The sequence below is a fragment of the Rhinoderma darwinii genome, chromosome 4, assembly GCF_050947455.1.
Source record: "Rhinoderma darwinii isolate aRhiDar2 chromosome 4, aRhiDar2.hap1, whole genome shotgun sequence".
In the NCBI taxonomy this organism is placed as follows: Eukaryota; Metazoa; Chordata; class Amphibia; order Anura; family Rhinodermatidae; genus Rhinoderma; species Rhinoderma darwinii.
In genome coordinates this window covers 242,134,905-242,146,624 of record NC_134690.1, presented here as the reverse complement: position 1 = coordinate 242,146,624, position 11,720 = coordinate 242,134,905, and the positions used below count along the sequence as shown (strand labels likewise).

At 39.2% G+C, this 11,720-nt stretch overlaps 1 protein-coding gene across 1 annotated transcript; it reads left to right on the top strand.

Moving 5' to 3' along the window:
* Window positions 1-360: 360 nt before the first annotated feature.
* LOC142760510 (speedy protein 1-A-like) lies at window positions 361-10,664 on the top strand. Its single transcript, XM_075863708.1, has 9 exons — window positions 361-521; window positions 1,359-1,379; window positions 1,747-1,818; window positions 4,228-4,322; window positions 4,692-4,750; window positions 5,048-5,130; window positions 6,959-7,130; window positions 7,219-7,446; window positions 9,745-10,664. The coding sequence occupies exons 1-8, from the start codon at window positions 361-363 to the stop codon at window positions 7,435-7,437; spliced, it is 882 nt and encodes a 293-aa protein (XP_075719823.1). The 3' UTR covers window positions 7,438-7,446; window positions 9,745-10,664.
* The last annotated feature ends 1,056 nt before the right edge of the window (window positions 10,665-11,720 follow it).

Sequence of the window (11,720 nt, the reverse complement as noted above, 5' to 3'; positions counted from 1 at the left end):
AGAAGTGTATGACGCTGATTGGTCAGCATCATACACTCCTATGTACAACGCCCACTTGGTCATATAGTAAAACACTCCCAGTTGTCCATTGAGAAACTCATTAGCATAAAGCAAAAATACGTCATAAATCCGTCAAAAATGATTGTTTTTCTAAATAAAAAACACTACTGTAATCTACATTACAGCGCCGATCACATCCTGTACAATATAGGCCACTTATAATGTGGTGACAGAGCCTCTTTAAAATAATGTATTAAAGCCTTATGAGTGTGATTTCCCTTTAAGTTTGCTGCTGTATGAATCATCATGGCAGGTCCCACAAACAACGACCAATAGAAATGCAGGACTTGAATTTAAAGTATGAAAAAAACCATCAGTTGGTGCCAGTCAGCGAATGCTCTTTCTAGAGATAAGACAGGCTTCTTTTTTTCTGATCAAAGCGACTCAGGACTTTTTGTTATTGATTATTGGATCCAGTTCAGCGTGTTGGGAGATTCACCACCAACTGCCAGTGAAGAGAGGTAAAATACCCAAATATAATAAATGCAATTGCTGATTTATGTCGTCCCAGACAGCGACAGTTGGTTACTCCTTTATATTAAAAAACTGAGAATGGTCAGTGGCTTTAACCAAAATATGGAGAAAACATCTGTGACTGAATAAATATGGAGAAACATGGGTGACTGAATAAATATGGAGAAAACATCTGTGACTGAATAAATATGGAGAAACATGGGTGACTGAATAAATATGGAGAAAACATCTGTGACTGAATAAATATGGAGAAAACATCTGTGACTGAATAAATATGGAGAGACATGGGTGACTGAATAAATATGGAGAGACATGGGTGACTGAATAAATATGGAGAGACATGGGTGACTGAATAAATATGGAGAGACATTGGTGACTGAATAAATATGGAGAAACATGGGTGACTGAGTAAATATGGAGAGACATGGGTGACTGAATAAATATGGAGAAACATGGGTGACTGAATAAATATGGAGAAACATGGGTGACTGAATAAAAAGGAAGAAACTTGGGTGATTATAAATAAATATGGAGAAACATGGGTGACTGTGAATAAACATGGGAAAACATTAGGGACTGTTAATGAATATGGGGAAAGTTTGGTGACTGAATAAATAAATATGGAGATACTTGTGATTATGAATAAATATGGAGATAATTGGGTGATTATTAATAAACATGGAGATATATATGGATGATTATAAATAAATATGGAGACATTTGGGTGATTGTGAATAAATATACAGCTGTCCAGTAATTATTTTTTATTGTATTTTAATGATGGATTTTTCTTAACATTTTCTTTATGTATTTTTTCTGTTTAGAAGAGACGACATGAGCTCCAGGTAAGCTATGAAGTATATTGTAGTGGCTCGGTTACTATATAGGGAGGGACAGGACATATACAGATATGACAGGGCCTATAGTGACTGGACTGTGATCTGCCATAGCAGATAGAAACGCAGCATTTCTATCTTATGCCATAAGCACTGTGCCCAATTTGTAGAATGTATAGTTTAGCATATACAGGATAAGTCTGGGGCCTTGGTGTCAGGTAGCGGCAGCTTTTATCTAATTATATAAAACTATAATTTTATATTTTATCTTATTTTCTATAATATAATTTATATAATGATAAATTTACATATATAGATCTTCTTCAGAAAGAACCAGATTCACACATTTTCACGTTAATATTTCCGTCTCTCTAAGATTCCCAGGAAGAGGAGGAGAGACCGCCCGCAAGAGGAAGAGAGAGCTCATCGCTCTTTATGAAGAAGAGACGTAAGTGCAACATTTTAAGACAACACAACAATATATTACATGTTCTCCCATTCATCCACGCACGGGTGACTGATCACCGGGGCGACTTTATATCAAGAAAGGACAACCTCTTTAACTTACTATTTCATATTAACCCCTTAAGGACCAGGCCATTTTTTATTTTTCCCTCCCTGCCTTCCTAGAGCTATAACATTTTTATGTTTCTGTCAATGGAGCCGTGTGAATGCTTATTTTTTGCAATCAAGCTGTCGTTTCTATTGGCACCATTTAAAGAGGCTCTGTCACCAGATTTTGCAACCCCTATCTGCTATTGCAGCAGATAGGCGCTGCAATGTAGATTACAGTAACGTTTTTATTTTTAAAAAACGAGCATTTTTGGCCAAGTTATGACCATTTTTGTATTTATGCAAATGAGGCTTGCAAAAGTACAACTGGGCGTGTTGAAAAGTAAAAGTCCAACTGGGCGTGTATTATGTGTGTACATCGCTGCGTTTTTACTTCTTTTACTAGCTGGGCGTTCTGACGAGAAGCATCATCCACTTCTCTTCAGAACGGCCAGCTTCTGGCAGATCACGCTGTGACGTCACTTCCCCAGGTCCTGCATCGTGTCAGACGAGCGAGGACACATCGGCACCAGAGGCTACAGATGATTCTGCAGCAGCATCAGCGTTTGCAGGTAAGTCGATGTAGCTACTTACCTGCAAACGCCGATGCTGCTGCAGAATCAACTGTAGCCTCTGGTGCCGATGTGTCCTCGCTCGTCCGACACGATGCAGGACCTGTGAGTGACATCACAGCGTGATCTCTCGAGAACACGCTGTCTGCACTGCCAGAAGCTGGGCGTTCTGAAGAGATGTGGATGATACTTCTCGTCAGAACGCCCAGCTAGTAAAAGAAGTAAAAACGCCCCGATGTACGCACATAATACACGCCCACTTGGACTTTTACTTTAAACACGCCCACTTGGACTTTTGCAAGCCTGATTTGCATAAATACAAAAATGGTCATAACTTGGCCAAAAATGCTCGTTTTTTTAAAATAAAAACGTTACTCTTATCTACATTGCAGCGCCTATCTGCTGCAATAGCAGATAGGGGTTGCAAAATCTGGTGACAGAGCCTCTTTAAAATACTTTATACTGGGAAACAGAAAAAAAATCTATGTGCGGTGCAATTGGAAAAAACGGTAATTCTTCCATTGTTTTTAGATTTAGCTTTTCCGGCTTTTATCGTGTAGTAAAAATTACAACTTAAAGAGAACCTTTCACCAGCCCATACAGGTGCAGCTGAGTGCAGCATGTAATAGACAGGGCTTCACAAAAACTGTCTCACTTTAAATAATTTTCCTATCTTCCTCCGTTATTTACATATCGGTGCCGTTATATTTGGCACCCAATATGTAAATAAGCCCCTGAACTGTCAATGGGGCGTTTCTATCGAACTAAATGGCAAGAGGGCGTGATCTCTTCGCTCTGACACTGTCCAATCAGCTATGGACAGTGTCAGGGCGGCCTGCGCTGTTTTTCCACCCGCGAGAACACACAGACAGAGAGAGCGCGCTCTGCAGAACTTCTGTGTCTCTTTAACTTTATTCTACACATCAATGTGATTACGGCAATATCAAATTTATATAGGTTTTTTATGTTTTACTACTTTTACAAAGAAAAAATTATTTAAAAAAAATAATAATTTGTAACACTATATTCTGTTATTTTTCCATGGATGGGCAGTGTTAGGGCTTATTTTTTTGTGGCTCAAGCAGTAGTTTTTATTAATACCATTTTTGGTACATATGACTTTTTGATCACTTTTTATTCCATTTTGTTTGAAAGCCGAGGTGACAAAAATCAACATTTCTGGAGTTAATTTTGGTTTTTACGGCATTCACCCTGCAGGTTAAATAATGTTGTAATGTAATAGTTTCGACTTTAGGTGATACAAATTATGTTTCTTTGTTCAATATTTTATTTAACTCTGTTTGATTAGTTTTAACACTCCCCCTATAGGATTCGAACCAGTGATCGGGAGATCGCTTGTACACTATACTGCAATACTAATGTACTCCAGTATATCGTGATTTTTTCTAGCTCCTATTAAACCCTGCCTGAGTCATTGGGAAGCTCTATAAAGTTATTTCAAGTTTATAGACAAATTAGTTTAATGCTTGAAAGTGATGGTCAGATGATGGGTGCTTTTGAGGAGTAGTAGTCCAGTCGTGACAACCCAACATTCACACATAATGACAACCTCTCTGCACAAATGTTATGGCATTACCGCAGGACTAGAGATTGTAGAACTTCTTTTTCTTTAGGTGACAATGTGAAGTTTTATTCTTAAGACTTAATTGTCTGTATTAGTGATTTTTAAGATTGGACCGTTATTAATGTAATATTTTATACTTCTGCCACAGTTCACCATCTGCCGTCCAAGAAGAGACCCAGAAGAGGAGGAAGGATGACCTGACGCAGCAGCAGGAGGAGATGGCTGCTTTCTTCAGTCTCCTTGGTAGGACTCATTGCTGCTTCCAATGGTTCCACATTAACCGACTTAATCCCATGGAGATGTCCTCCTCCATTATGTATTTAATATATCAGAAGAATTTATGTTTTGTAAAGTGTCCTCTCCCCAAACGTTATACCAAGGTTGTGCCTAGGATCACCCCCTTTCTTTTACAATCAGACTCGCCAACTATTGACGCTTTAATTAATTTTCTTTCATTCCTTCTAACCAGGACTTATATATCCGAATCCTATTTATCTATAACCTCAAATGGATTTTGTTGCTTTTCTGAATTAACATCTAACATTATATCCTGAAACTTACTGAATAAATTGATCAAATTTAAATCATTATATTTCTGTTTTTTTACTCTAGAGGATGAACACATCAGGCTTTTTCTCGCCAGGGACAGCTCCATGAAGATTTCGGACAAGGTATTATAACATTGGGGAAAGAAATAGAAAATCTGCCAGATTATAAAATATCTACCATATTTAAATAAAAGGGCCTCTGCCGATGTGATAGGACTGGAGACATGCTGCACTCTATAACATGGTGACATTATAGTCATTAGTAGACGCCATAATGAGATATAACCACACATACAGTCTAGTTACATTGTTTCCTTATTAGCAATCATAGGAATATATTGACCGCAGATATAATAAAATAGTAGTTATTCAGAAGGTAAATTTACTACCAGCCTCTAACTGTCCTTCTCATCCCACTAGTATCTCCTGGCGATGGTCCTTGAGTACTTCAGAAGAGCCGGACTAAGTACCAAGGAGTATAGAAAGAACTTCTTTCCAGCTTTGTGAGTTTTATTTATTGTAAAATAAATCTGTCAGCAGGTTTAGGCTGCTCTATCCGAGGGAAACAAAACCAGATTGCGGCAATGTGACCCTTACTTTGAAATACTTTGTAGTTTTTATAAAATCCTGTTTTTCTAGCCGCAGCTCATGAATGTAGAGAACTATATAGTAACACGGTAACTAGCCCTCAATATTCATGAAATGTGGTAGCTGGGCTAGCCGCAACTTCTAAACACAGGCTGCTGGAGAAAGCAGGAGTTTTATAAAAAAACACAAAGTATTTTAAAGTAAGTGACACAGCGTCGTAACCGGGGTCTGTCATTACTTTATGCTATCCTCAGATAGTGCAGCATAAACCTGATGACAGATTCCCTTTAACTCCTTAACGACGAAGGACGGATATATCCGTCCTATGCAGGAGCTAGTTACCGCATAAGGATGGATATATCCGTCCTCTGATCACATGGGTACTGCCAATGTACCCACGTGATCAGCGGCAGGAGCACGGCTGTTATACACAGCAAGGCTCTTGCCCCAACTGATACAATCGAAGCCCGCTCCGATTCCGGCAGTTTAACCCAATAGATGTCGCTGTCAATAGTGACAGCGGCATCTAATGTGTTTGAGGGAGGGAGCTCCCTCTGTCATCTCATTGGCGCCCCCGCAACAAAGTTGCGGGATCTTGTCAGATTTCCACGGCAGCCGGGGCCTAACAAAGGCCCCCAGGTCTGCCTTCAGCAACTGTCCATTAGGCCATGCCAGAGGCATGGCCTAATATATTGCCTGTCAGTTTTACACTGACAGGCAATAATGCTTTGGTATAATATGTATACCAAAGCATTATATCTGTGATCTAAAGATCGCAAACTAAAGTCCCCTAGCGGGACAAAAATAGAAAGTAAAATAGTTAAATAAAGTTTATGAAAAAAAAAAAAGATTACAGTAAAAATAAAAATAAAACCACTTTTCTTCCCCAACAAGTGTTTTTATAAACGGCATCCAAACAAAAACTCAAAAAACAATGTCAAAACTCTTTGTTTTTTCTTCCATTCCCCCCATAAAAAAATAAATAAAAGTTAAACAATAAGTCCCATTTACCCCATAATAGTACTAATGAACACTACACCTTGCCCTGCAAAAATCAAGCCCACATACGGCAGCATTGACGAAAAAATAAAGAAGTTTAGGCTTTTGGAATCCTGCGATGCAAAAACATGTACATTTTTTCTAAAAGGCTTTTTATTGTGGAAACGTAGGAAAACATATAAAACCTTTACATATTTGGTATTCCCACAATCGTGGAATAAAGGTAACATGTTATTTACACTGCATAGTAAACGGCGTAAATTTATAAGGGGAAAATCAATGCTGGAATAGCTGCTTATTTTCAATTCTCTCCTAAAATAAATTTTATAAAAGTTAATCGATATATTATATGCATCCAAAAATGGTGCAATTGCAAAATACAACTCGTCCCGCAAAAACAAAACCTTATACGGCTATGTCAACGGAATAAAAAAATAGTTACGACTGTTGAAATGCGATCGTGAGAAAACAAAATAATCTTTGGTCATTAACGTGCAAAATGGTCTGGTCATTAAGGAGTTAATAATATGTGTATACATGCAGATTAATAAAACGGTAGTGTAACAATAACAATTTATTGTCCAAGGGAAATGTGGAGAATGTACCAAGGCCTCCATGGCATTTACTTATCCTAGTGTATAGTAGCTCTCCCCTTTTCCACAGGTCTCTGTTTTCATACAACTGCTCAGCTCTACACTGTTCTGACAAGTTCCATCATTTATTTAATTACATTTCCTTTACCAGGTTCTTAGCCAACCAGTTTGAGGAGGAAGAAGATGATTATCGACAAGAGATCTACCCCTGGGCCTTAGGACAGAAATGGACTCTGAAGAGGGAACGTCTACTCCGTAAACGCAGCCAGTTACTCCTCCGGATTGGATTTAGAGCTTGGGTAGACCGGGCCACCTGTGATCTGGTGAATAAAAATGAAACAAACAGTAGAGTCTTTCATGAAGAGCCTGCGGTAATAATGTTATTCTAATTCTTATACTGTTAAATTACAGATCATGGCACAAGACCCCTTGCATTGGGCATGGAAAAGACAGAGGCAGTACCATCATAGCTGGGCAGTTCACTACTTCAGAAGAGATAAATTCACCATCAATGGCCCATGGAGCATCCCCCCATCCTGCTCGCTTTGTGAGACCAGCCTTCTCCATCCTTGCAAGGGGAAATTGTACCGCACAGACAACAAGGAGGAACCCGACACCGCAGATTTATAAACATCTTAGGTAAGAAAGACTGGTGTGGAGGAAGGATTTTAACCCCTTTACGCACCAGGACGTCCCTGTACATCCTGGTGCAAGGATTGAAGTATAGAGCGGGCACACGGGCTGAGGAGTCAGCTTGTATTACAGATTACACCTCGCAATAGTGGCCAAGAACAGAGATAACTCTGATCCTGGCCGTTAAACCACTTAGATCCCACCGTCAATAGCCACCTCGGCATCGAAGCTGCTAGAAAGAGGGGGACGGCCCCTCCAGCAGCCTATCGGCCTCCCCACAATGCGATCGCAGGGTGCCGATGTTTGTCATGGCCTTCCGGAGGCCTAATGAAGACCCCCAGGTCTGCCCTCGTTCTGTTCCTGTTAAGCCCTGCCTCCGGCTTAACATGCACGTGTAAAAATGACAATACGCTGCAATACATTAGTATTGCGATTTGAAGCTGGTTCAAATCCCCTAGAGGGGATTAATAACAAATTTTAAAAATAGTTACATAAAGTTTTCAGTAGTGAAAAAAAGTTGCAAAAAAACGCCTTTCACTATTGGTATCGCCGCTTCTGTAAACATCCAAACTATTACAATATAACATTATTTAACTCGCACGATGAACTCTGTAAAAAAAAAAGATCGAAATGTGAGAATTGCTGTTTTTTGTTCACCTTAGTGAACTACAGCTCGTCCCGCAAAATAAGCCCCCTTAACTAGTCAATCAATAAAAATTAAAAAGTTATGGCTCTCAGAATATGGAATATGAAATATTTAGTTTTTTTAAACAAAGTTCTTTCTTTGTAAAGACATAATAAAAACGACATAAATTTGGTGTCGCAGTAAATGTATTGACCAGCATAATAATGGTAAGTTGTCGTTTTTACTGCACGGTGAAAGACTTAAACATTCCACCCCACAAATAAATGTTTCCCAATTTCCCTGTGCATTAGTTGGTACTTTAAATAGTGGAAATATAAACTACAGCTCCTACCGCAAAAAATAAGCCTTCACACCGATCCATTGACAGAAAAAGAAAACATTTTTGGCTCTTGAAGGCGGGGAGTGAAAGATGAAAAATTGCCAAGGGGTTAAATCAAATCTTAAATATCAAACCTATTCCTAATTTCAAATCTAATCTGCATATATTAAATTAGGATAAATATGGCTACTAAAATCTGATAATTGGTTAGTAATCTGTCAGAATGCTCTACAATGTGAAATACATGAATTTACCTTTACTTATTAATGAGAACTTCATATAGTAGATTCCTAAACAAGGACTTGGTTATGTGGAGAGAGGATCTCCTCCTCACTGACTGTTATAGGCAATAGGGAGCATTAAAAAGGCTCTGTCACCAGATTATAAGTGCCCTATCTCCTACATAGTCTAATCGGCGCTGTAATGTAGATAACAGCAGTGGTTTTTATTTTGAAATACGATCATTTTTGAGCAAGTTATGAACAATTTTAGATTTATGCTAATTAGTTTCTTAAAGACCAACTGTGCCTGTTTTTACTTTTGACCAACTGTGTGTTTGTAAAGAAGTGTAAGACGCTGACCAATCAGACCAATCAGCATCATACACTTCTCATTTTTCCAGCCCAGCATGATCCACAGCACAGTGTGATTGTGCAGTGAAAGAAGCTGGGCTGGAACAATCAGAAGTGTATGACGCTGATTGGTCACTGATTGGTCAGCCTCATACACTTCTTTACAACACCCAGTTGGTCAAAAGTAAAAACACGCCCAGTTGGTCTTTAAGAAACTAATTAGCATAAATCTAAAATTGTTTATAACTTGCTCAAAAATGATCGTTTTTCAAAATAAAAACCACTGCTGTTATCTACATTCCAGCGCCGATCAGACTATGTAGGAGATAGGGCACTTATAATCTGGTGACAGAGCCTTTTTATGAACCTGAAAAAGTACCAGGTTCAAAGAGAGTAAGAATAAAATCTCATTATAGTTTATTAAATCCTCAATCCCATTAATGGAAACACAGAGAAAGAGATAACATCAGTATCTAGTAAGGACATATGTCATTACTATATGATTCAGAACATATCATCTCCATGATCTTCTTTATAGACTATGACACTAGATCAGCTGTCATTCTACATCAATGACTGGTTCTCTGTACGATGTATCAGCTGTCACTGGCTGCGGCCACATCAGATAATATTTACCTACCAATTATTAGTTTCTGGATATAGTATTATATGTATCACTCCTCTCTGACTGTTTGGTAACATTGAATTTATGGATCCTATAATGGACATGTAGACCAACTTTCTTTATCTTTCCACTTATAACTAAGATGTTCTGCTGCCAGGATGGGGACAAGAGCTGCAAGACCAACAAGGAGAAGAAGATCTAGAAGCCCTGATGGATGAAGACCAAAGATTACATATCCTTTTTATTGTCGCACTCATGTACATACACACATCGTCACATATTCATGTACATAGTTATACATATACACACATACATACACACACACACACACACGCACACGCACACACACACACACGATCGCACAAGTTAGTCACATAGACATATATAATGAACACAATTGCACCCCCCACAGAAAGTCACTTTACATGATCAGACATGAATCACTGTACATAGTCACACACAATCTCAACAATCACACACAAGATCACAAATCCACAGACACAATCACTGTAGGTAGTCACATGCATCACTAGGTAGGCACCTACACCTGCACTACATACATTTTATAGCATTTACCTCCCTTAGTATGCCCAGAGGAAGGGCAGTACAGCGGCCATGGTTTCCCTGCAGGTTTCCTCCACTGGGGGTTTTTCCTGCCCTGAGTGTTGCTGTACCCTCTTCGTGAGTGATGGGAGGTAAATAACAATCACAACACATACACATACATATAATAAACTCCACATCATTACACATTCCTTACTGTGTCTGAGTCATTCTTTTATTTCTGTGTGTGAATGTAAAACGTCATTTCTAGGGGTTGTGTGCAAATACTCATCAATGACATAGCAAGGATATGCTATCAATATGTGACTGGTGCTGGTCTGGCCGCTGGGACCCCCATTAATCATGAGAATGAAGGGGCTGCTGAGCTTGGTGGACCACCGTGGCCCTTTGGCTTTTACCAGACACAGTAACACCTTGGTCTTTGTCCTGTGTCTGTAGCCCCATTCACTTGAACTGATGAAGCTGTTGATAAATTGATGGTAAAATCCAGCGACTGGACCATATATTGATATCACATCCTAGTGATAGGCCAGTAGTTAGTATATGGTAAGAACTTCTTTATAAACAAGGGTAAATGTGTATTTTTACTTATTTGGTTTTTGTATTCCTTTTTAGGGTGTTTTAAGATAAGGTGTTTTTCTCCCACAGATTTTGCCTTACAGTCACACTTCCTAACAATACATGATACACTACTCCGCATCAAGACCTGCATGTGACATAGAAGAGGCTCCGACTGTAGAAGAAGATATCATGATCTGTCATTCTGCCCTTGCCTCCAATCACAAGGACGTCAGTCATGAGCACATCTCACACAAAGTCAGATAAGGAACTTTATCCTAAGAGCCGTGGCCTAGGATGTGGCTGAAGAGATTCTACGTTTCATCCATTTTCTCCACATTTATCTAGCACTTTATTTACACTGTTAATACAATTATGGATTTGTTCAGACCCTTTACGAGGACATGACATAAAGGTAAATAATGTCAGTGTAATATTGATGGTAAGTGCAGATATCAGACGATGTGATATAAGCATAGAGCGGCCATGCATCCATTTACACTCCGTATTACACTGTCCTTCCATGTTTCTCCAGCCTCTGTCCTTCCATTATGTTTCTCCCCATCCCTGTGAGGTCAGTTTGTGATTGGTGGATGAACAGTCAGAGATATATGTAACGGGCGCAGTCCGTCTGCGAGGCTAACGGAAGCTTGAACTCTGAGCGTCTCTGTATCACCACTGCAAATAGCAAATTTTATTAACGGCGACAAGTCCAGAATGGTTAAGACACATAAGGTCAAGAACAAAAAGGTACCCGGTACCCCTGAACCTCGCAAACAGCATGGAGAAATAGACAAGCTTTGGAAAAGTAAGTCAATAGCATCTCCTACTCTCCCATAAAAATGTCACCGACACACCACAGAATCCCGAGAATATTCTGATCACAGCACGTGGAATAAAAGGAGAGTTTTTTTCACATTTTTGGTAGTGCTGCCTCACTTTCTTCTGCCTACATTGAAGGGTCATTTGGACTGTGACCCAAGAGGCGTTCACCCA